Genomic DNA, 26,856 nt, shown 5'->3' with positions numbered 1-26,856 from the left:
ACACATAAAAATTAAAAGAAATTCAAATTTCAGTGTCACTATAAAGTTTTACTGCAACATAGCTACGCTCATTTATTTACATATTATCTCTCACTGCTTTTGCATATAATGGCAGAGTTGAGTAGCTGCAGCAGAAACTCTACAGCCAACAAACCCTAAAATATTTATTATCTGGCCCTTGACAAAAAGATGTTTGCCAGCCCCTTCTCTAGGCACTTTTTTTTTCACTCCTCACCCAGCGGTGGAATTTCATGTGTTGTCTGGCGGGTGGTGAAGTTACTTTTTAGATTTGGGACCATACCACAGAGCCCCCAACTTTGTTCAGGATGCAGACAAGCCCTGATCCAACTTAGTTTTTCTGTGCTAAGTCAGTGAAACTTCACGGCATGAGTTCAGGCTGCGAAGAGATTTCAGTGTGCAAGAAATTGAAATTGAAACCTAAAGCCCAAACCCTCTGAGTTGAAACATGCAAAAGCCAAACATTATTCTAGACATTGATGCTCTTCTTGGGCATTCCCTTCCGTGGCCTTTCAGCCTGACCACACCATATCTAGACAGTACTAGTGGCTAGAACAATTCTTCTCATAGTGAGACTCAATCTGTCTCCCTGTATATCCATGAGTCCTAATTCTGTGCTTAGAATCCATACTGTCACTCTTGATATTTCAAGACAACCGTCACATAAATAGCCTTCCCTCCATGTTTAAATTCCCAGTTCCCTGAACTTATCCTCAGAAGATACGTGAGTCCCCTGCCATCCTAGTCACCTTCCTCTGAATGTATTCAGGTTTGTCTTCCTGTTTGTTTTCACAGTCTAGGTGTGGTTTGTAAGTGGAGATGTGCTACTAGGTTTTCACTTTTATTAATGCAATCTATACTTAGTGCACAATTCCTTACAAAGAAATATCCCTGATTTTCTGAGGAACCAAAAGATCACCTGCTTTCTCAAATGGGATCAAAAGAAATGTAAGTTTATGGCATTTTTCTTTTCTTCTAGTTGCTTATATACTGTGTCCCTTAGGTCATGGCTGATGGTAGTGCATCAACTCTCCTACCTGAAAACAATTTGGAAGATGATTTAAATGCAAAAGCTGAAGGCTATGACACATTATCATCCACTCACCTTCGTAAGAATCATCTGCAAATCTATGGTGAACATGTCCCCAGGTAATATGATAAAAATAACATCATGACTTTTGTTTTCAATTCCAAGTTCAAGGAGCATTTTAGCTGAATATGTCAAGGGATTAGATTTTTATTTCTTCAAATAGGTGTTTTGTTATCTATGCTGATGGATCAGGAGTGGAACTTCTTCGGGACAGTGACATAGAAGAATACCTCTCCTTGGCATACGGAGAATCAACTACCGTAGTTCTTCAAGAGCCGGTACAGGAACAGCCAGGTAGAGAATCCAGACTGGAACTCGTCGTGTCCCTTTACCAGCTCTCATCCTCCTTATCCAATCTACCCCCCGTGTCGTCTCTACTTTTTTCCCTTTGCTCGCTTTTCAACCCTGCTTTTCACCTGGCCATGTCAGCCTATTTATACAGTGATTTATGTTTGTACCACGCTTAATCCAAGCATCAACCTATATAAATTGTGTATGATCCCCCTCCTACCTATAAGCAGATTTGTATCTGCGTTTATATCTGTTAGGTATGTTTAATTATGTACCTAGGTTCCTATTTATGTGTTTGTTTCATCTTGGTAGGGAAAAACAAAAATGAATTATCTTTCATAAGTTCATTTTTTATCATTTTGAATGTGTTGCCTTGGTGAATTTAGTACAAGAGGAGAAAGTACATTTCACATGTCAGTTAGAAAATCAACCTGAAATATAGGATAAGGTACATATTATATTCATTGGGCATTTACATGTTTTCATCAATTTGAAAGAAATTAGTGTGTGATTAAAGGTTAGAGACATATATTGCGCTAAGTAAGAGCCACTGTATATGTAACATGTATTTAAACACAGGGAAAAAAAAACTTTCATGTTATCTGTGTACCAAAGCAATGTGCTATATCTAGGTTTATGTGTGTGTTTCCTTTTTATCTTTTCTCTGGTTGGTGGGATATATTTTGTGCTCATTTATGAATATGCCTGCATCTATGTACAATTGTATCTTTGAATATATCAATGTACATTGCATGATGTTATAAATTTGCTCTTTCTGTGTGAATATGGGGAGTGGGGAGCTCTGACTGGTTGTGCAGTCTGTGTGTGGAACTGTAAGAGAATAGGAATTCATCTCAAATTGCTTTGTTGTTTAACTAGCATCTACATGAAAAACCACCATGTGCCAAACACTGGCTGGGTGTTAGGAATACAATGGTGAGCTAAGACTGCAATGGACCCTGCTTTCACAGAGCTTAGACTTTAATGAGAGACATAGGCATTAAATGTATAGTCACACAAATAACTGTATCATCATAAATTGGGAAAAGATCTACGAAGTAAAGGAATATGATTCTATGAGAACTTCTAACAGAGGAGCCTGACATAGTCTAGAAGGCTTCCCTGAAAACACTGGAGCCGAGAGCTACTGGATAAGTAGGCATTAATTAAAATAGGAGGAGGAGCTTTCTTGGAAGACAGAATACAAAGCAGGAAGCTTAAAGCTTTGGAGGATAGGGGATAAAAGGCTAGAGTAGGCAAAGTACAGAAGGGAAAATAGCGCAAGTTGAGTCAGGGGTGAGGCCTCTGTTTTATCCCATAAGCAATGGGAAGTCAAAGAAGATTTTACATCATGGGCTATAGCATAATCAGGCACCCTGACTGCGGAGGGAGGTTCATTCAGAGTAGATGTGAGCAGAAAAGTTAGTTGTCATTGTAGTCCAAAGCAGGATGGCTCTGAGGGCAATAGTCTAAGGTAGGGTCACTGGAGGGGGAAGAGATAGATGAACTCAAGAAATGTTTAGTGGTAGAACTGACAGGACTTGGGTGTGGTTTCCGAAGGACAGTGAAGTGTCCATTAATACTTTCAGGTGATCTAAATCCAGCTGTTTCAGGTGTTACCATGACTGCGTCTCTCCTTTCTTGTTAGACTGTAAGGTCCTTAAGCAGAGTCATTGTGTCTGGCTTCTCAAAAGTGTTTGTTCGATTTGGTGAATACCTGTTGAATTTCTCAGAATATTTCTGAAAGAGAAATGATCCTCTGATACCTCTCTGTGAACCAGGTGCCCTGAGCATCACTGTCCTTCGCCCTTTCCATGAAGCTTCACCATGGCTAATGAAGAAAGAGTTAGATACAATTCTTCCTCCTAATCTCCAGTCAAGGACATGGGAGACATTTCCCTCGGTTGAGGTACAAATTTTTCTGCTATAAAGTAACTATATTTGCATATCCATCTATCTATGGACCAGAGTTCAGCCCTTCTCCTGTATATTCACATATTTTCCTTCTTTTGTAAATTGTTAATGGGCTCAAGGAGTTTTATATTTGTAGATTTTAGAGAAATATACCTGACTAGTTTATCTCAGTTTTATTTCTTTTAGCCTGCATCGCAGGCTTCAACATCTTCCTATGATATGAAAATATTCAGTTTGAGTAACCCATTACTGATATTTTGCAATGCAGAAACCTTCCCTCTCCCAATATTTATTTGTTAGTTTTAACACACAATCTTAGGTCTTTCACTTTCCCTTTAGTCTCAATTAATGCACAAACGGAGTATGTAAGAATAATGTGAAATATTAAATACAGGGACTTGCAACTGCAATTTTAAAAAGTAAGCATTGTAATTGTGGCAGCTTAGAGAAAGGCCCACCTAAGGTTTTTTAAAGAGTGAAAGAAAATATCTTGAGCAAGAATCATAAAGTCCTGCATCTTGCCAGATTTGCCATTTCATTTTTTTTACATATTTATTGGAGTATAATTGCTTTACAATGGTGTGTTAGTTTCTGCTGTATAACAAAGTGAATCAGCTATACATATACATATACCCCCATATCCCCTCCCTCTTGAGCCTCCCTCCCACCCCTCTAGGTGGTCACAAAGCACAGAGCTGATCTCCCTATGGTATGCAGCTGCTTCCCACTAGCTATCTATTTTACATTTGGTAGTGTATATATGTCCATGCCACTCTCTCACTTCATCCCAGCTTACCCTTCCCCCACCCCGACCTGTGTCCTCAAGTCCATTCTCTAGGTCTGCGTCTTTATTCCTGTCTTGCCACTAGGTTCATCAGAACCATTTTTCTTTTTTTAGATTCCATATATATGTGTTAGCATACGGTATTTGTTTTTCTCTTTCTGACTTACTTCACTCTGTATGACAGACTCTGAGTCCAACCGTCTTGCTACAAATAACTCAATTTCATTTCTTTTTATTACTGAATAATAGTCTATTGTATATATATGCCACATCTTCTTTATCCATTCAACTGTCAATGGACATTTAGGTTGCTTCCAAGTCCTGGCTATTGTAAATAGAGCTGCAATGAACATTGTGGTACATGACTCTTTTTGAATTATGGTTTTCTCAGGGTATATGCCCAGTAGTGGGATTGCTGGGTCGTATGGGAGTTCTATTTTTAGTTTTTTAAGGGACCTACATGCTGTTCTCCATAGTGGCTGTATCAATTTACATTCCCACCAACAGTGCAAGAGGGTTCCCTTTTCTCCACACCCTCTGCAGCATTTATTCTTTGTAGATATTTTGATAATGGCCATTCTGACCAGTGTGACGTGATACCTCATTGTGGTTTTGATTTGCATTTCTCTAATGATTAGTGATGTTGAGCATCCTTTCATATGTTTGTTGGCAACCTGTATATCTTCTTCAGAGAAATGTCTATTTAGGTCTTCTGCCCACTTTTGGGCAAGGTTGTTAGTTTATTTGATATTGAGCTGCATGAGCTGCTTGTATATTTTGAAGATTAATCCTTTGTCAGTTGCTTCGTTTGCAAATATTTTCTCCCATTCTGAGGGTTGTCTTTTCATCTTTTTTATGGTTTCCTTTGCTGTGCAAAAGTTTTTAAGTTCTTTAGGCCACATTTGTTTATTTTTGTTTTTATTTCCATTACTCTAGGAGGTGGATCAAAAAGGATCTTGCTGTGATTTTTGTCATAAAGCGTTCTGCCTATGTTGTCCTCTAAGAGTTTTATAGTGTCTGGCCTTACATTTAGGTCTTTAATCCATTTTGAGTTTATTTTTGTGTATGGTGTTAGGGAGTGTTCTCATTTTATTCTTTTACATGTAGCTGTCCCGTTTTCCCAGCACCACTTATTGAAGAGGATTTCTTTACTCCATTGTATATTCTTGCCTCCTTTTTCATAGATTAGTTGACCATATGTGCATGGGTTTATCTTTAGGCTTTCTATCCTGTTCCGTTGATCTATATTTCTGTTTTTGTGCCAGTACCATACTGTCTTGGTTACTGTAGTTTGTAGTATAGTCTGAAGTCAGGAAGCCTGAGTTCTCCAGCTCTGTTTTTCTTTCTCAAGATTGCTTTGGCTATTCAGGGCCTTTTGTGTTTCCATACAAATTGTAAAATTTTTTGTTCTAGTTCTGTGAAAAATACCATTGGTAGTTTGATAGGGTTTGCACTGAATCTGTAGATTGCTTTGGGTACTATAGTCATTTTCACAATGTTGATTCTTCCAATCCAAGAACATGGTATATCTCTCCATCTGTTTGTATCGTCTTTGATTTCTTTCATCTGTGTCTTATGGTTTTCTGCACACAGGTCTTTTGTCTCCTTAGGTAGGTTTATTCCTAGGTATTTTATCCATTTTGTTGCAATGGTAATTGGAAGTGTTTCCATAATTTGTTTCAGATTTCTTGTTGCTAGTGTATAGGAATGCAAGAGATTTCTGTGCATTAATTTGTATCCTGCTACTTTACCAAATTCATTGATTAACACTAGTAGTTTTCTGTTACCATCTTTAGAATTCTCTATGTAGAGTATCATGTCATCTGCAAATAGTGACAATTTTACTTCTTTTCTGATTTGGATTCCTTTTATTTCTTTTTCCTCTCTGATTGCTGTGGCTAAAACTTCCAAAACTATGTTGAATAGCAGTGATAAAAATGGGCACCAATGTCTTGTTCCTGATATTAGAGGAAATGGTTTCAGTTTTTCACCATTGAGAATGATGTTGGCTGTGGGTTTGTCAAATATGGCCTTTATTATGTTTAGGTAAGCTCCCACTACGCCTACTTTCTGGAGGGTTTTTATCACAAATGAGTGTTGAATTTTGTTGAAAGCCTTTTCTGCATCTATTGAGACTGTCAGGTGGTTTTTATCCTTCAATTTGTTAATATGCTTGCTGTATCACATTGATTGATTTGCATATATTGAGGAATCCTTGCATTCCTGGAAAAAAGCCCCACTTGATCATCATGTATGATCCTTTTAATGTGCTGCTGGATTCTGTTGCCTAGTATTTTGTTGAGGGTTTTTGCATCTATGTTCATCAGTGATATTGGCCTGTAGTTTTCTTTTTCTGTGACATCTTTGTCTGGTTTTGGTATCAGGGTGATGGTGGCTTCATAGAATGAGTTTGGGAGTGTTCCTCCCTCTGCTATATTTTGGAAGAGTTTGAGAAGGATAGGTGTTAGCTCTACTCTAAATGTTTGATAGAATTCACCTGTGAGGCCATCTGGTCTTGGGCTTTTGTTTGTTGGAAGATTTTTAATCACAGTTTCAATTTCAGTGCTGTGATTGGTCTGTTCATATTTTCTGTTTCTTCCTGGATCAGTCTTGGAAGGTTGTACTTTTCTCAGTATTTGTCCATTTCTTCCAGATTGTCCATTTTATTGGCATAGAGTTGCTTGTAGTAATCTCTCATGATCCTTTGTATTTCTGCAGTGTCAGTGGTTACTCCTCCTTTTTCATTTTTAATTCTGTTGATTTGAGTCTTCTCCCTTTTTTGCTGGATGAATCTGGCTAATGGTTTATCTATTTTGTTTATCATCTCAAAGAACCAGCTTTTAGTTTTATTGATCTTTGCTATTGTTTCCTTCATTTTTTTTTTCATTTATTTCTGATCTGATCCTTATGATTTCTTTCCTTCTGCTAACTTTGAGGTTTTCTGTTCTTCTTTCTCTAATTGATTTATGTGTACAGTTAGGTTGTTTATTTGAGATTTTTCTTGAGGTAGGATGGTATTGCTGTAAACTTCCCTCTTAGAACAGCTTTTGCTGCATCCCATAGGTTTGGGGTCATTGTGTTTTCATTGTCATTTGTTTCTAGGCATAGTTTGATATCCTCTTTGATTTTTTCAGTGATCTCTTGGTTGTTTAGTAGCGTATTGTTTAGCCTCCATGTGTTTGTACTCTTTACAGTTTTTTTCCTGTAATTGATATCTAGTCTCATAGCGTTGTGGTCAGAAAAGATACTTGATACGATTTCAATTTTCTTAAATTTACTGGGGCTTGATTTGTGACCCAAGATATGATCTATCCTGGAGAATGGTCCATGTGCACTTGAGAAGAAAGTGTATTCTGTTCGTGTTGGGTGGAATGTCCTATAAATATCAATTAAGTCCATCTGGTCTAATGTGTGTTTCCTTATTTATTTTCATTTTGGATGATCTGTCCACTGGTGAAAATGGGGTGTTAAAGTCCCCTATTATGATTGTGTCACTGTCAGTTTCCCCTATTATGGCTGTTAGCATTTGCCTTATGTATTGAGGTGCTCCTCTGTTGGGTGCATAAATATTTACAATTGTCATATCTTCTTGGATTGATCCCTTGATCATTAATTATGTAGTGTCCTTTGTCTCTTGTAACAGTCTTTATTTTAAAGTCTTTTTTGTCTGATATGAGAATTGCTACTCCACCTTTCTTTTGATTTCCATTTGCATGGAATATCTTTTTCCATCCCCTCCCTTTCAGTCTGTATGTTTCCTCAGGTCTGAAGGGGTCTCTTGTAGGCAGCATATATACGGGTCTTATTTTTGTATCCATTCAGCCAGTCTGTGTCTTTTGGTTGGAGCATTTAATCCATTTGCATTTAAGGTAATTATCAATATGTATGTTCCTATTACCATTTTCTTAATTGTTTGCAGTTTGTTTTTGTAGGTCTTTTCCTTTTCTTGTTTTTCCTGCCTAGAGAAGTTCCTTTAGCATTCATTGTAAAGCTGGTTTGGTGGTGCTGAATTCTCTTAGCCTTTGCTTGTCTGTAAAGGTTTTAATTTCTCCACTGAATCTGAATGAGACCCTTGCTCGGGAGAGTAATCTTGGTTGTAGGTCTTTCCCTTTCATCACTGTAAATATGTCCTGCCACTCCCTTCTGGCTTGCAGAGTTTTTGCTGAAAGGTCAGCTGTTAACCTTATGGGGATTCACTTGTATGTTATTTGTTGCTTTTGCCTTGCTGCTTTTAATATTTTTTCTTTATATTTAATTTTTGATAGTTTGATTATATGTGTCTTGGCATGTTTCTCCTTGGATTTATCCAGTATGGGAGTCTCTGCGCTTCCTGCACTTGATTGACTGTTTCCTTTCCCATATTAGGGAAGTTTTCAACTATAATCTCTTCAAATATTTTCTCAGTCCTTTTCTTTTTCTCTCCTTCTTTGGGACCCCTATACTTCGAATGTTGGTGCATTTAATGTTGTCCCAGAGGTCTCCGAGACTGTCCTCAAATCCTTTCTTTCTTTTTTCTTTATTCTGCTAGGTGGCAGTTACTTCCACTATTGTATCTTCCAGGTCACTTATCCGTTCTTCTGCCTCACTTATTCTGCTGCTGATTCCTTCTAGTGTATTTTTAATTTCATTTATTGTGTTGTTCATCATTGTTTGTTTGCTCCTTAGTTGCTCTAGGTCACTGTTAAACATTTCTTGTATTTTCTCCACTGTATTTCTGAGATTTTGGATCATTTTTACTATCATTACTCTGAATTATTTTTCAGGTAGACTGCCTATTTCCTCTTCATTTGTTTGTTCTGGTGGGTTTTTAGCTTGCTCCTTCTCTGCTGCATACTTCTCTGTCTTCTCATTTTGTTTAACTTACTGTGTTGGGGCCTCCTTTTCCCAGGCTGCAGGTTCCTAGTTCCCTTATTTCTGGTGTCTGCCCCTAGTGGGTGAGTTTGGTTCAGTGCGTTATGTAGGCTTCCTGGTGTGGGGGATCGTTGCCTGTGTTCTGGTGGTTGGGGCTGGAGCTTGCCCCTCTGGTGGACAGCGCTGCATCCCGTGGTGTGTTTTGGAGTGTCTGTGAACTTAGTATGACTTTAAGCAGCCTCTCTGCTAATGGATGGGATTGTGTTCCTGTCTTGTTAGTTGTTTGGCATGGGGCATTCAGCACTGGAGCTTGCTGGCTGCTGGGTGCAGCTGGGTCTTGGTGTTGAGATGGAGATCTTTGGGAGAGTTCTCGCCAATTAATATTACATGGGACCGGGAGGTCTCTGGTGGTCTAACATCCTGGACTTGGCTCTCCCACCTCAGAGGCTCAGGCCTGACACCCAGCTGGAGCACCAAGACCCTGACAGCCACATGGCATGGAAGAAAAGGAAGAGAAAAAAAAAAAAGAGCAAACAGAATGCCAAAAGAAATGGTAACAGCAAAACTAAGCAGACAAAATCACACAAAGAAACATACACAAGCACACTTGCAAAAAGAAAAATACGAACAGACAGAACCCCAAGACAAATGGTAAAAGCAAAACTAAACAGACAAAATCACACAAAGAAACACACACTCACAAAAAGAGAAACAAAAAAGTAAGAGATCAACTAAACCAATAAACAAACCCACAAATGAAAACAAACACTAAAAACTAAACTAAGATAAACATAAAACCAAAAACAAATCAAACACAGAAAGCAAACCCAAGTCCACAGTTTCCCCCAAAGTCCACCACCTCAATTTTGGGAGCACTCATTTTCTATTCAGGTATTCCACAATTGCAGGGTTTACCAAGTCGATTTCAGGGATTTAATCTGCTGCTCCTGAGGCTGCACAGAGAGCTTTCCCTTTCTCTTCTTTGTTTGCACAGCTCCTGGGGTTCAGCTTTGGTTTTGGCCCCACCTCTGCATGTAGGCTGCCCTCAGGCATCTGTTCCCTGGCCAGAGAGTAGGCGGTTAAAGCAGCAGCTGATTAGGGCTCTCTTGCTCACTCAGGCCAGGGAGAGCAAAGGGTACGGTAGTCACAATTGAGATGCCAGGGAGTGCTTGCAGCAGCAGAGGCTGGCGTGACATTGCAACAGCCTGAGGTGTGCTGTGTGTTCTCCCGGGTTAGTTGGCCCTGGTGTGTTGCACAGGCTCCCGGCAGGGTGTAGGTAGTGACCTGTGCTTCCGCACAGGACCCTATATTTCAGTTTGGTGCCTGTAAACAACATGGTGAATGAAGATGATCTGAATTCTAGTCTTGGCTCTATCAATTATTAATGTGGGATTTGGGAAAAGTCACACTGCATGTCTTAACTCCTTATCTGAAAAATGAAAAGACCACACCAAATGGTTTACTAAAACCATCTCCAAGTTGAAAATACTGCACTGTGAGAAATAATATACCACACCTGAGATTAATGAAGGAAGTTCATTCTCTTCCTCCACAGCTCCTATAGCTATGACCTTCTATGCCCAGTGGAGTGGCCACCCAGGCAAGCCTCTGAGTAGCTATCACTGACCAGGCATTTGGCACTGAAGAACAATTTATTTTATTTTATTTTATTTTTTTCATAAATGCTGGAGAGTGAGTGGAGAAAAGGGAACCCAACCCTCCTGCCCTGTTGGTGGGAATGTAAATTGATACAGCCACTATGGAGAGCAGTATGGAGGTTCCTTAAAAAACTAAAAAAAGAACTACCATATGACCCAGCAATCCCACTACTGGGCATATACCCTGAGAAAACCATAATTCAAAAAGAGTCATGTACCACAATGTTCATTGCAGCTCTATTTTCAGTAGCCAGACGTGGAAGCAACCTAAACGTCCATCAACAGATGAATGGATAAAGAGATATTACTCAGCTGTAAAAAGGAATGAAATTGAAGAGCAATTTAAAATGAAACACATCAAAGCACACCACTCCTGAAAATCAATTACAAGGAGAACATAGAGATGTGAATCTACTCAAGGCACATGTTTCTGCGCAAGAGATCCCAGGAAGATTCTAGTGGCATGCTTAATCTAGAATGAGCTCAAAGACCTCCCATATCTATGGGATGATTTCTCTCTCAAGGATCTCTCCAGGTCAAAATGAACATGGAACCAAAAAGTTAAAGATCGTTAATTCCAAGTGTCTTAGGCTCCCTGTGGATTTTAAGGAATAGTTGCATGCATTTGGCATAACCGAGGCTGCTGCTGCATCACCATTGGCAACAGCATGGCTTAGCATTCCCCTAAATGCTCTCCAGTGGGACATCAGGCAACAGGATTTCTAAATATCCTTATTCTTGGTAACATATTTAAAGAGGAAAACTTGCCCAGTTCTGTTCCCAATTTCCCTTATATTTGCAAACCTTCTTGAGAGCAGGGATCCATTTTTTCACTGTGGTATTCCCTAACAAGTGGTTCCTAGCATAGAGTGTCTACATAATAAGTACTCGGTGGGAAAAACAATTCTAACGGTAAAATATTCTCATTTGTGTGGTGGTTGTTTTGCTTTGTTTCATTAATAGAAAAAAACTCCAGGACCTCCATTTGGCACTCAGATTTGGAAGGGCCTCGACGTTGGGTCCAAACAGTTAGTGAGCGCCCCAGCCCCTATACGGCAGAGCCCCAGTGTGCTACAGATACGCCAGTTCATCCAGCACAAGGTCATAAAGAATGATGTGAAATTGAAACTGCAGATTTCCCTGAAGGTAATGGAATTCTGGTAACCTGACCCAAAAGAATCAGGAACAGAGCAATCATTATTCTTGGTTTCCTGAGGAACCTGAAATTATGTAATTCTGCCAATATTTATCTAATGCAACACATAAATGTCAATCTTCTAGAGGGTAGGAGGTGGAAAAGGCAGAAAATGCTTAATGGTTCCCATAAGGTATAGGAAGTATTGAGGCCCCAAAGACATTGAGAAGATAAGTAACTTTTATATGTGATTGCAATATCGTCCTCCTCCTCTCTCAGTATATGGAAAACTGATCTAGTAACCTCTGGAAAAAGGTAGAACTGCATGTTAACTTGATACTTGTCAGAGGAAGAAAAGGATTGTTGGTTTTGGGAAATAGTCTAAGAATTTGTACATATATAGTTAACTGTATAAACATATCTATAACATCTCACTGTCAAGTGTGTCAGCCCTCTCAGAACAGGTATCATATGTGTTTTGTTTATGGTTATATACCCCATACCTGGCATACAGAAGGGAACCGTTATTTGTGAAAACAGATCAAATATTTATGCAAAAGGTAAAGTATATTTCTCTTGGAAGCAAAGTCATTCATAGATCTCATCATAAAGGCTAGGACTCTAGAAATCATCTAACCCAACTCTGTCCATTTTATTGATGAGGACACTGGAGCACTGAATGAGAAGCTGGGCCTCTCTGAGGTCCTCAGACAATTCTAATGTCCTGTGGCTCTTACAGCTTTGCTTTTGGACTTTTCAGGTCTTTGTTTATTAACGTATTAAGGAAAAGCCTTTCCGGATTGCTTGACCAGTAACTGGTTGTTGAGCCTTGTGAACTTACATATTCTTAACCTTTTTGTAATATTTCAAACTGCTGTTGACTATTCTGTGTCTCTCTCTACCATATTTCTGCGTTTTATTGATCTCTTTTATTCTACTGATTTAGGATTATATTAACCATATTCTAAAGAAAGAAGATGAGCTACAGGAAATGAGAGTTAAAGATTCCAGAACTGAGGAGGAGAGAGCCAGTGCTGCAGATCTCCTCAAGCTAGTTACGGTGAGAAAGAAATGTTTTTTACTCCAGTGGTTTTACTATTGTTTCAATATTAAATGCTTCAAGACAAAATATTGTAAATAATAGCTGTTTCTGCCACTTCTATGAAGCATTTTCTCCCTCCTTATAATTTCTTATTTCTGTGGAGCTCTGATCCCTTATATATATCAAATTTTCCAAAAGCTTTTTAGGCTCTTCCTTAAATCATAAATAATTCTGAAGGCTCTTAAATAAAAGTTTTTATTGTCGTCAGAGAAACTGACATTCATTGTAATGTCTTATGAATTAATGAATGAAATAGGGAGAAGGAAGAAAAATCAATTTCTACACTTTAAATGATTTCCATTTTTAGAAATTTGCTAAGTGAAAGAAATGACTAAAAAAAATCAAGTCACTTTTTGTATTGGCATTAAAAAATTAATTCATTTTATAGTAAGTTCCATAAAAGATCAATTTGATCACATAAGGAATCCTTCTAATCAAAGTAAATTTTGTATGTAATATAATCATCATCATTAAGGAACTCTATCTTCATTTCAGTCTTTTCCTAAAATGGAGAAAACTACAAAAAGTTGTGTTACTGAAGGTAATTACATTTAATATTTTTCTGCAAAATAGTTACAGATTGCAAAGGAACAATCTTAAATACACTTCTCAGTTATTCTCTCCTCTGATAGCAAAGTATCATGTACATATTTCTGTTGTCATATTGGCCATGTTGTATTGTAATGATTTATTTATACTTTTTTTTCCTGCATAAATTGTGAGATCCTTCAAACCATGATTGCCTCTAATTTATCTTTAACTATCACATGTTGAATGATAAAAGTTGACATTTGGCTTTTAAGTTAGCCTCAACTTGCATTTAGAACATAGCAAACATACAGGAAGGAAACAGTCAACCAACCAACACTCTACTCCCAACACACACACACACACACACACACACACACACACACACACACACACAGAACTTTGGAGCAACTACACAGGTATTACCAAAACCTTGCACTGTTTTGCACTATATGTGGCCCAAGCAGTCTGCTCTTGGAAAGCTTATTTATTTGGGGATATATACAGCCCCAACAAACTTGGTTATATGGTTTCATAGTTCACAGAAGACAAGCAGTGGAGAATTTTTGTGGTTTGGGGTTTTCTTTTCTATTTTGGTCATATGACAAAAGTCAGAAACTGGCAGCCACGGGCTCCATTCAGCCCACAGATGTGTTTTGTGTGTCCCCCACAGTGTTGTCTTGCACAGTTGCTTTTGTTGTTTCTATATCTGAATTTTCCTTATCTTGAAATGTCCCATTACCACACAGTGACATATAGCTGAAGATGATTAGCAGCTGCCCCTTTAGAACTGCCATGAACAAAATAATCCATCACAGCCACCAGTGTCTCCTGTCCTTACACTCTGTTGTCACTCTTTTACCTGGGTGGCCTCTTATGTTACGGTTGCCAGATTTAGCAAATAAAAATACAGAAGGCCAAGTTAAATTAAAATTTCAGGCAAACAACAAATTTTTTTTGTTATAAGGATGTCCCAAAATAACATGGAGCATACTTATACTAAAGATTTTTTGTTGTTTCTCTGAAATTAAAATTTAACTAGATGCCCTATACTTTATCTGGTGGCCCTACATTGTAGCATTTGAATTTTTAACCTCTGGTGTGAGGGAACAATCACTGTAAGGTAAATGCACAGGCTGCCCAATAGTGAAGGACAAATCAAACGTATTTTTCAAACAGGCAAACAGATGCAGGAATCAAACAGAGTCTTGCATGTTTACAGCTGCCCCTGACACATTAATAGTGGTGATCTTCCTAAACACTAGTCTACGGGACAGCTCCAGAAAAAAAAAGTGAGTTCTATGCTAACATAAGTTTGCATAATGCTGCATATTGCCTTATTTTCTTAGACAGCTACAAGGTACATGAATTAATAAAGGGTCCAGAAAAGCTCTGCAGTAATGAAACATATTTAACCTTGTAAAAATCAGTGTTTCCCAAACTCATATAACCATGGAACATGGAACCTTCTTTCTTTTTTAATCTCCTGTTAACATCCCACCAAGACCATGTTCTCTGGAATAACCTCTGAGAACCACTGCCCGAATTATCAAATAACTGTTGTATTATATTCATATTCTTAGGTTTAGATCTTTAGATATTGTTTTAGAAAAACAATTTCAATAAAGTGTTTAATTTTTTTTTTTTTTTTTTTTTTTTTTTTTTTGGTGTGTGGGCGCTCTCTGTTTCAAGTTCATTTGTGTGTGTGTGTGTGTGTGTGTGTTGCTAAATATTTTTTATTCTTCATACTGATTTATATATGGTTTTTTTTTTTTTTTTTTTTTTTTTTTTTTTTTTTGCGGTATGCGGGCCTCTCACCGTTGTGGCCTCTCCCGTTGCGGAGCACAGGCTCCGGACGTGCGGGCTCAGCAGCCATGGCTCATGGGCCCAGCCGCTGTGCGGCATGTGGGATCTTCCTGGACCAGGGAACCCGTGTTCCCTGCATCAGCAGGCGGACTCAACCACTGCACCACCAGGGAAGCCCAAGTGTTTAATTTTTTTGAGGTTTGGTGCTTCAGATGTGAAGAAATTCAGTTAGGTAGAACACTGACGCCCCCAGTGATGTGGGACAAATGAGGTGTCACATTTTACATTTTGACTCTAAGATGTGTGTTCTCTAAAAGGGTATTTCATAGAGATACGTGGTTTCCTGTTATATTATAGCTTGGTCATGGAAATTCTAGTAATCACTTGATAGACTCAATATAGGCTCTTAGAAAACATCTCAAATGAGTAATTGGGTACTGATTGTGTGTTGGGCTGTCAAGAAGTGAGGATAGAAGTTAAATGCATCTGTTTTTAAAGGTGCAGCCCACCTAACCGATTCATTCAAGCAGTCTTTGGCTAATACTACAGAATGTCCACCAGAAACCGTTGAGACAGATTTCTCTGAAAAGAAATGGAGGTAAGCTGATCCAATAATGTGTTCCAATCAGTATTAAGGAAATGATGAGGAAATGGAGAGGTGCGGGTGTCATACAGTGGGTGACTACATCAAGGAATTAACCTTTCATCTTCCATGCTGTTAACAATTTATCATACAAGGGTGGGTTTTCTTTTATTATCTGTAAGCTGAGAACATTGCCCTTTTTCATCATATTTTTTTTCCCTTTCCTTTTACATAGGCACACAGAAAAAACAAAGCGCTGGAAAGAAAAGTTAGCTCAAAAGAGGTAATTCTACCCTGAACTATACATAAAATAAGCATGTGAAAGACCCAGTTTGGTGGAGTCATAGAATTTTAGAATGGGGGGGGGTGTTACAAAGTCCTACCATCCGGGCTCCCCGATGTTCTTTAAATTCTGCTACATTTCTGCCCAACAGTCATTCATCTTTTGGGCAGTGACATTATTATCTTTTGAGGAAGCCCATTTGACCATTAGGCAGATCCTCTCTCTCTCATAAGCAAGGAAACTCTCAGGTCTTCTCTGTGCTTTGGTAACTCTAATATACTAATAAGTATTCTAGAACTTAATGCAGAGCATAGTTGTAAACATGCAAGGATTCTTATAATGCACACGAGGAATGTGCTCTAAGCATTATGTGCTCTGGTTTCCTTTCAATCCTAGCTGAGGATTCCAACCCCAGCCCTCTTGCCCTAAAGAAAGGAAGCCAGATATATTTATTGAGTGTATCGTAGTAGTACATATGGTACCACTGTACACATTTGCATGGCTCCTCTCCAGAATGGCTCCCAGTATGAATATGCTTCTTAATAAAAACGTCTGGGCTACCTTGTGGAATGTGTTGGAGAAGTAGGTGAGATAAGACCTTAGGTCTCATGGGCCACCCCTCTATACAAGGTCGAACTGGAAGTATATACTGTCCTGTAGAACATCTCTGAAAGGATATCCAGGAGCCTGGTGACAGTGAGTGCCTGTGGAGAAGGAGACTGAGAGGTTAGGGGATAGTGCAAGATGGACTTCCTTTTCATTATGTACTCTTTTCTACTTTTTGAATTATGTACATTTGCATGTGTTATCCATTCACATTTTTAAAAAATTTTGAAGCATTAACAATTTCGAATTTTAACCCATAGGTAGGAATGGCAAGCCAACAAGTTTTTGAAGAAGAAAGTGAAACACGTAATTAGATATATGTCCCAGAAAGAGAAGGGCTGGCAACGTGGAAAATGGACAGGGGAGGAGGGTTAAGGAAGGAGAAAGTTTCAGGGAAATAGAAGGTAGTCAACAAATGTCAGATGCCATGGAAGAATCAGAAAGGAGAATGGAAAGAGGAATTTGTGCTTATCGCTTGGAAGGTTTATTGATTTCTTTTGTGAAAACAATTTTAAGAGAGTGATAGGCAGTAGCCAGACTGCCATAGATTGATGAATGAATCCAGTGAGGCAGTAGAGAGATTTTAATGAGAAATTCAAGCTGTTTAAATAAGACGATTTTCATTCAGCCAGTATCTCCAGAGAGGCCATCTAGTATAAGAGAAAGAGCACTGTTCTTAGAGCCAGCAGACCTAGAATCAGCTCCAACTTGATTATTTGCAGACTGTATGATTCCAGCTGGTTGTTTTACTTCAGTAAAATTTACTTCAGGAATTCAGTTTGCTTATCTTTAAAATGAGGATGATTAGACCACCTAGTATCTAAGATCTCTGTCACTTCACTAACAGCTGACTTGCATAAGCACTTCTCAAGATCGCGGGCTTTGGTGCAGGCAACCTGGATTTTAATTCAGACTTTACTTCTTACTAGTTACTTCTCTATGCCTTGAATTTTTGCCGGATAAAATGGGGATAATAGTAACTCATAGAGTTATTGTAAGATTAAATGTAAAGTACTTTGCAAAGTTTTCCTGGCATGCAATAAGCACTTAAAAATGAAAATTATTTCAGATAGGGTTAGGTTTGGCTGCATTTAACAGACAACCCCCAAATCAGTGTTTTACAAGAAAGAAGTTTGTTTTTCCTAATGTAAAAGAAGTCGGAAGTGGGCAGTCCATGGCAGGCAGTGCCACATCATCATCAGGAACTAAGATTCCTTCCTTTTTTCTGTTCCATCATTCTTAGCACATGATTTCCATCCTCAAGTTTGCTTCATAGTTGCAAAATGACTGCTGCAGCTACAGCCATTTCATTCATATTTTAGGAAGTAGGAAAAGAGATGAAGCAAGGACAAAGGGAAAGACTTCCAGCTGAGTTAGCCCTCTTTAAAAGCTTTCTGAAGTCTTACCCAGTGATTTCAGTGTACATCTTAATGGCTCTCCGTATACAGAGGGAAGGCTGGGAAGTGTAGTTTTTAGCTGGACTATTGCCTCCCCAGTACATTTTCTAATATGGAAAGTCAGCTAGCAAGATTATGATTGTTTTTATTTTACTTTGTGATCACTAATTGCATGATTCATAAGCCATTCATTCCCCAGGTTTTAGTGTTACCACTGCTACTGAAATTTTGGAAATCAGTAGAATCTAGCTGTCAATTAAACCTCAGAGAAATGGAAAGACATGCAAAAGGTCATCCATGTGGTTTGTAGCCTTTTGAGATCAACTGTAAAACCAGACTACCAGCTGGTATCTGGTATTTCCTATCTCACATGAAAGTCTAATTTCTGAGGTCAGAAATGTGACTGATTCTAGAAGAAGCAGAAGATGAACTGAAACAAGTTCACAAAAAAATGCCCGAGTTAATTCTTACCAGTTTTGTTAGTGATCCCCATTTTCTGTGGGATTTAGAGCTGAAACAAAAGCAAATAACATTTTTTGTTAATGTTCTGTGTCTTCTTTTGCATCGTTATGGAAATATCCACCAGGAAGGAAATTGAAAAAACACAAAACTATCTAAAGGAAATTAGGAACAAAGCAATATCGCCCTACTGCAAATCTGAACTAAGCAAGTTATATCAGTCTCAGGTAATTGAATGTAATTAACAAAAATTGAATGAGTCTTCATAGAAGTTGATACAATGCCTGTGCTTTTAATGTAACCTACCTATCCTGATGTTGTTTCTTTCCTGCTTCAAGCATCAACCCCATTGACTAACCCATGCTCTTCAAATCATGTCCTCACCAGCATGTGAGAGGGAAATTCTTTGCCAGTGTATTCCTACAGCTCTACCTCCCTGCCTTGCATTATCACTATTAATTAAGTTCTCCCATCTATTTTAAGCTCTTTTTGGGTTGAATTCTCCCTATTGATGATTATCCTCCGATAAATCCCATTCTGAAGTTTTTATTCTATTGAAGTGTCCTCACCCATCAGCTGCTGGGGCAGCACTGAGAGATTGTGAGTTCTTGGAAGCCCATGGAAGGAGAGCATGGCTGTCCTCTCCTATGAAACCTTGAAACTCTCAAGCAAAGGGAGGATTTTCATGTGTTCAGAACTCCCTGGGCTTCAATGAAAATTCCAGATGTTATTATTAACCAGAGGCTGCCTGACAAGAAGTTATGGGAAATTATGACTAATTAACAAAAGCCAGAATTGAGTTAATCAGTTTCTTGAACAACTTGTAGTTTGCAAACTTCCTTTTCAGGGCCTTAGAAAATATGCTTTTATCACTGCTTACCAACTTAGCATGCTTGTAGCACTTGCCTTTCGGCCATGTGTAAATCTAAAATAAATCTTTGATTTTTCCTTTAAGTTTAATTATCTGGACACCCTTTCCAAAAACTTGCCTTCTTTTACCAAGAAAGATGAGGATGCAAGCAAAACAGCTGTTCAAAATACATCCAGTCTTCCTCCAGGTAATATGTTCATGTAGCTCCTATTCCTGTTAATGTAGAACATAACTAGTTCCTACCACTCTTTGTCTCAGTAACAGCTAATGACATAACACAGTGTGACCTATATATTATAGATTTGTCTGAGTTATATGAGGAAACTAAAATGTAAATAAAATTTAGTTTTCATCCTGTATGCTTAAAATTTACCTAAAAGCATTAAGAAGACCTGACTAATTTAAAAATCAAGGGAGTAATGAAAGGTTATTGGAGAACAGTACATTTACATGGTCTCCAAGTATCACCTTAAGTATTACCTGCTAATTATGAGGAGGAGAATATGCTTTTACAATGGAGGGAGATGGCATTTTCCACCTTACCCAAGTGATCAAACTTCTACCATATGTGAGACAACCTAGCATTAGATGTTTTCTCATATAATGCAATATGAATATCGTTCCTAGAACCTGTGTAGAATTCTCACCAAAAATCCTTAACCTGAATTCAATCAAAAGGAAACAATCAGACAAACCAGAATGTAGACATTTAATAAGACAACTGACCCGGACTCTTCAAAAAAGTCAGTGTCATTGGCCCCATGGCTCCATCCCTGTTTCTCACACTTCAGCGAGGCCCCTGCTTTTCACGCATCACCTCAGGGAGCACTTACCTCATGAAGAACCTCAGGGTAAAGGCACGGCCACCAAAGCAGGAGTGAGAGCAACTTGACACCGGGAAGGAAACGCTAAAGAGGCTGCAGCCGCAGGAGGCCGGAGTCCTGGCCCCCACTGGCCTTCCACGAGAGCTTCGAGAGGGCCCCTCAGGCCTCACAGCTGCTGAGCGCCACCCACCTCACGGACACCATCCTGCCTCGCTGACCCGGTCGCCCTGTTGCCAGAATGAGCTGATGTCTGAAAATTGCTCAGCAGAACCAGGCACAGCACGGGCCTCTCCTCTTGTGGTTTCACTTGCCAGTGACCACTATCTTGATAATTCCGTATGGCTGACAGGGTCTTGGTGCTCTGGCCGGATGTCAGGCCTGAGCCTCTGAGGTGGGAAAGCCGAGTTCAGGACACTGGACCACCAGAGACCTCCTGGTCCCACATAATATCAATTGGCGAGAGCTCTCAGAGATCTCCGTCTCAATGCTAAGACCCAGCTCCACTCAAAGACCAGCAAGCTCCAGTGCTGGACACCCCATGCCAAACAACTAGCAAGACAGGAACACAACCCCACCCGTTATCAGAGACGCTGTCTAAAATCATACTAAGTTCACAGACACCCCACAACACACCACAGGACTCGGTCCTGCCCACCAGAAAGAAAAGATCCAGCCTCATCCACCAGAACACAGGCACCAGTCCCCTCCACCAGGAAGCCTACACAACCACTGAACCAACCTTACCCACTGGGGGCAGACACCAAAAACAACGGGAACTATGAACCTGCAGGCTGCGAAAAGGAGACCCCAAACACAGTAAGTAAAGCAAAATGAGAAGACACAGAAATGTGCAGCAGATGAAGGAGAAAGGTAAAAACCCACCGGACCAAACAAATGAAGAGGAAATACGCAGTCTACCTGAAGAAGAATTCAGAGTAATGATAGTAAAGATGATCCAAAATCTTGGAAAGAGAATGGATAAAATACAAGAAATGTTTAACAAGGACCTAGAAGAACTAAAGAGCAAACAAACAATGATTAACAACACAGTAAATGAAATTAAATATTCTCTAGAAGGAATCAATAGCAGAATAAGTGAGGCAGAAAAACGGATAAGTGACCTGGAAGATAGAATAGTGGAAATAACTGCCGCAGAGCAGAATAAAGAAAAAAGAATGAAAAGAACTGAGGACAGTCTCAGAGACCTCTGGGACAACATTAAACACACCAACATTCGAATTATAGGGGTCCCAGAAGAAGAAGAGAAGAAAAAGAAAGGGACTGAGAAAATATCTGAAGAGATTATAGTTGAAAACTTCCCTCATATGGGAAAGGAAATAGTCAATCAAGTCCAGGAAGCACAGAGTCCCATACAGGATAAGTCCAAGGAGAAACATGCCAAGACCCATGTTAATCAAACTATCAAAAATTAAATATAAAGAAAAAATATTAAAAGCAGCAAGGCAAAAGCAACAAATAACATACAAGTGAATCCCCATCAGGTTAACAGCTGATCTTTCAGCAAAAACTCTGCAAGCCAGAAAGGAGTGGCAGGACTTATTTAAAGTGATGAAAGGGAAAAACCTACCACCGAGATTACTCTCCCCAGCAAGGATCTCATTCAGATTCAATGGAGAAATTAAAACCTTTACAGACAAGCAAAATCTAATAGAATTCAGCACCACCAAACCAGCTTTACAACAGACACTAAAGGAACTTCTCTAGGCAGGAAACACAAGAGAAGGAAAAGACTTACAATAACAAACCCCAAAAATTAAGAAAATGGTAATAGGAACATACATATCGATAATTTCCTCAAATGCAAATGGATAAAATGCTCTAACCAAAAGACATAGACTGGCTGAATTGATACAAAAACAAGACCGGTATATATATGCTGTCTACAAGAGACCCGCTTCAGACCTAGGGACACATACAGACTGAAAGTGAGGGGTTGGAAAAAGATATTCCATGCAAATGGAAATCAAAAGAAAGCTGGAGTAACAATTCTCATATCAGACAAAACAGACTTTAAAATAAAGACCATTACAAGAGACAAAGAAGGAAACTACACAATGATCAAAGGATCAATCCAAGGAGAAGATATAACAATTGTAAATATTTATGCACCCAACATAGGAGCACCTTAATTCATAAGACAGATGCTAACAGCCATAAAAGGGGAAATCAAGAGTAACACAATGATAGGGGACTTTTAACACCCCACTTTCACCAATGGACAGATCATCCAAAATGAAAATAAATAAGGAAACACAAGCTTTATATGAGACGTTAGACCAGATGGGCTTAATTGATATTTATAGAACATTCCATCCAAAACCAGCAGAATACAGTTTCTTCTAAGATCAGGAACAAGACAATGTTGCCCACTCTCACCACCATTATTCAACATAGTTTTGGAAGTGTTAGCAATCAGAGATAAAAAAGAAATAAAAGGAATCCAAGTCAGAAAAGAAGAAGTAAAACTGTCACTGTTTGCAGATGACAGAAGCCTAAAGACACTACCAGAAAACTACTAGAGCTAATCAATGAATCTGGTAAAGTAGCAGGATACAAAATCAATGCACAGAAATCTCTGGCATTCCTATACACTAATGATGGAAAATCTGAAAGAGAAATTAAGGAAAGACTCCCATTTACCATTGCAACAAAAAGAATAAAATACCTAGGAATAAACCTACCTAAGGAGACAAAAGACCTGTATGCAGAAAACTATAAGACACTGATGAAAGAAATTAAAGATGATACAAACAGGTGGAGAGATATACCATGTTCTTGGATTGGAAGAATTAACGTTGTGAAAATGACTGTACTACCCAAAGCAATCTACAGATTCAGTGCAATCCCTATCAAACTACCAATGGCATTTTTCACAGAAGTAGAACAAAAAATTTCACAATTTGTATGGAAACAGAAAAGACCCCGAATAGCCAACGCAATCTTGAGAAAGAAAAATGGAGCTGGAGGAATCAGGCTCCCTGACTTCAGACTATACTACAAAGCTACAGTAATCAGGACAGTATGGTACTGGCACAAAAACAAAAACATAGATCAATGGAACAGGATAGAAAGCCCAGAGATGTACCCACGGGGAGAGGGAAGTATAAGCTGGGACAAAGTAAGAGAGTACCATTGGCATATATACACTCCCAAATGTAAAATATATAGCTAGTGGGAAGCAGCTGCATACCACAGGGGTGTCAACTCAGTGCTTTGTGACCGAGGGGTGGGATAGGGAGGGTGGGAGGAAGACACAAGAGGGAGGGGTTATGGGGATATAAGTATACATATAGCTGATTCACTTTGTTATACAGCAGAAAGTAACACAATAATGTAAAGCAATTATATTCCAATCAAGATGTTAAAAAAAAAAGTAAATGTCATTAAAAAAATTTTTTTAAACATGAGGTGATTGTTCTATAATAAAAAACACAAAAGAGGCATAAAAACTACTTGTGATACATACATTTTGGATGCTGGACTGAGAAGAAACAGCTATCGAAAATATTTGGATGAATTACATGAGTTTGATTTAGGGACTCTATATGAGAGGGCATTGTTGGATTACTCTAAGTTTTTTCGGGTTTGGTGATGGTATTGTGGACGTGTAGGGGAATGTCTTCATTTCAGGAGATGCATGTTGAAGAATTTAGGGAGGAAATGAAGTTTAGTGCTTCTCTTTAATAAACTGGGTGGTTAAAATGCCCAGATAGAGGGATATTCTACTGTACAATACCACAAATTCAGCTGCCTGGAATGAGCACAGCCAATTACCACAGAGTTTGTAAAGCAAAGATTAAGTCTGGAACAATGACTTGTAGATGTGATGGGGCTAAATCAGGGATGAAGTCTGATGGTGCTTGTGCTGCCACCTGCACCCTGGGCAGAAGACACTAGCCAATCAAACCTACTCTCCCCTTGAAAGGGGGAGAGGCCACAGTTTCTTCAACACAGTCCTCCAGGCAGCCACCACCATTTAACCAGGGTTGGTGTACACACAAGTTGAAATGTGTTTGCATCCCCAGTCCTTGATATATTTATTTAAAATTTGTTTCATTTTGCACTGATTTCTTAGAGTGCATTTGAATAAAGAGCTACATGTTCATAGTAATAAATGGATTTAAGAGTGGAAACTTTTAAAAAAATATCACCTTTTAGTTACTCTTGCCAAGTAAAAGTAGGCCAAATTACCTGGTCCCTGTTTCATAAGCCAACAAGGTAACAACTACTATGTGGTCATAAGGCCTGGAAAGAACCAGCTAGCTCCTTGGGAGTTTGAGTTTTACAGATACTGTCCTGTTTGTTAATGGCAAACATTTGTCATATAATGATAATCCCAGCCTCTTAATGGCTTTCTTCCATTTAGTCTTTCTAAAGACGGTGGGGGGAAAGGCCCCTTGTTCATTGTAATACAAACATTAGTAGTCATTGTATCATTGTCCAGAATATCACTTTAAAATATTTGTTCTGGGTTTCTTTTTAAGATTCCCAGAAAAATAAAGTTTCAGAACAGGAATCCTCAGATACGCTTAGTCTTCCAAAATCGGAGAACTTTGTGAATACCAAGGAGTCTGCTAGCCAGAAACAAACTGAAAATTTAACGGTATCTATCAAAGGTATGGCAGTCATTTGCTTTATCTCATTGTTTCTCAACACTGAACATCATGTCTTTTTGGAGTATGGGAGATGGCCCTGGGGGCTGAGGACATGGTTGGCAGTTACAGAAAAAATTCTAGAGGGTCATGGATCCTGAGCCTATGGGACTTTGTAAGGCTTCTTAGCACATCAAAGTATCTCAAAAAATATTTTGAGAATGACTACAAGTCCCACATTGAAGGCAAGAGATGACAAAATTTTTTTTAAGATTTGTTATTTTATTTCTTCATTTTATTTTATTTTGATTCATTTATTATTTTATTTTATCCCTCATGGTTCTAAGAGCTTGTGTGATTTACTGAAACTCAGGAACCTGGTAGCTTTGTTTGAGCAGCCAGTGATTTGGTAGTTGGACTTAGATTTACCTATTACTTCCTTGTTCTGCAGGTGCTAGAAGAGAAACGTAAGCTGTAGTCTCTGTCTTGCATAGCACATCGACTTATTGGGGTAGCAGAAACTGAAGTGTGGAATACTACAGAATAATATCTAGTTCCCGTGGAGTCACATTACACTGATTTCACAGCAGTTAATTCAACTAAATATGGGTGGTAAAAAAAGAAAGAAAGAAAGAAAAACAGAGTAGTTTAAATTGTGTAGATACATTTGCACCCCTTGATTCCTGTGGGCATGTTCCATATTGAAAGTGAGCTGGGAATCTGCTGATGGGTCTCAGTTACCTCTTATAGAGGGAGCATCTTGCCACATTTATGGGTGAATTAGGGATTTACCTTGTACAAGCCTTTTGCCTTCCTGATTTAATCTTATCTCTCTTAAAAGGTTTATTCATTTAGGGGGTGATTTACTGAATGCCAGGCGTTGTTCTAGGCATGGAAATACAGCAATTAAGAAGCCAAAGACATATGCAGCTGAACATGCTATGGGCAAACCTAGACAATAAAGAAGTAAACACATCAAATTCAGATTATAATAAATGGTGTCACATAATGTAACAGTATAATGTATGGAGAGTGTCTCGGGGAGAGAGACAGCACTCCATTAGGGGGTTTGAAGGCCCCTCTGTGAAGGGACATTTGAGCTGAGACAAGAAGGACAAGAAGGAGGCAGCCATTCAAAGACTGGGGGGAAGGAATATTCCAGGTAGTGGGAACAGCAAATATGAAGGCCCTGAGGAGAGAAGAAACAGAAAATAAGGCATGGAGCTGGAAGAAAATGGGCAATCAGAACAAGTAAAAGGTGAGGTCAGAGAGAGGGACAGCAGTGAGATCCCGTGGTGCTGCATAGGGAACTTTGAGTTTTATTCTAAGTGGAGTTGTAGTCAAACACCACTGGAAGGTTTTGAGCAGCAGGGTCGTTACCTGACTAATTTATATTTGAAATAGATCCCTCTGGTAGACGTGTGGCCAATAGCTCGTGGCGAGGGAAGGGAGCAGTGGGGAAGGTGGAAGCAGGAAGGAAGCAACAGAAGATATGTGTGAGTGTGGACAGAGACCTGGACTAAGGGGCTCGAGGTGGAGATGGTGAGAAGCAAATTAATTGGAAATATATCCTGGAGGTAGAGACAACAGGGCTTGCTGGTCGATTGGACATGAGGGTGAGAACTAAGAGGAATCAAGGGTGATTCCTAAGTTACCTAATGGGACCAGTTGTGAGGCTGAGAATTGGTAGTTGTAACAGGTTTCCAGATGGTGCTGATGGTGCTGATACGGGGCCATGCTTTGAGAACCAACCTAAGGCAAACTCTAGAATGTAAAAATCAGGCAGAGGAGGAGCCAGTTAAGGCAGCTAAGAAGAAAAAGCCAGCAAGGTAGATGAAAAATAGGAGTGTGAAAATGACTGAGTGTTTCAAGTATATTAAGTGCTCCTCAAAAGTCGAGTAAGATAAAGAATAACCATGGAATTGGGCAATAGTGATCACTGGTGATCTAGACAAGCGCAGTTCCAGGGCACAGGGGAGACCAAAGCCAACTGAAGCTGCTTATGTATAGAATGGCTAAAGAGGAATCAGCAGGAGCAGCAGC

The 26,856-nt window shown here is 39.1% G+C and overlaps 1 protein-coding gene across 1 annotated transcript in view; it reads left to right on the top strand.

Annotated features, from left to right (window-relative positions):
- Positions 1-26,856, top strand: part of SPAG17 (sperm associated antigen 17) — a 227,316-nt gene that overhangs the window by 178,003 nt on the left and 22,457 nt on the right. The window contains exons 33-43 of the mRNA XM_007461630.1: positions 1,022-1,167; positions 1,272-1,402; positions 3,181-3,308; positions 11,570-11,752; positions 12,688-12,801; positions 13,339-13,384; positions 15,676-15,775; positions 15,996-16,043; positions 18,633-18,732; positions 19,461-19,563; positions 24,706-24,837. Of these exons, the coding sequence (XP_007461692.1) occupies positions 1,022-1,167; positions 1,272-1,402; positions 3,181-3,308; positions 11,570-11,752; positions 12,688-12,801; positions 13,339-13,384; positions 15,676-15,775; positions 15,996-16,043; positions 18,633-18,732; positions 19,461-19,563; positions 24,706-24,837 (1,231 nt within the window). The remainder of the gene's footprint in view (positions 1-1,021; positions 1,168-1,271; positions 1,403-3,180; positions 3,309-11,569; positions 11,753-12,687; positions 12,802-13,338; positions 13,385-15,675; positions 15,776-15,995; positions 16,044-18,632; positions 18,733-19,460; positions 19,564-24,705; positions 24,838-26,856) is intronic.

Source organism: Lipotes vexillifer, unplaced genomic scaffold, assembly GCF_000442215.2.
Source record: "Lipotes vexillifer unplaced genomic scaffold, Lipotes_vexillifer_v1.1 scaffold858, whole genome shotgun sequence".
Lineage (NCBI taxonomy): Eukaryota > Metazoa > Chordata > Mammalia > Artiodactyla > Lipotidae > Lipotes > Lipotes vexillifer.
Note: the sequence above shows the minus strand (reverse complement) of the source record. Positions and strands in the feature narration are given on the sequence as shown.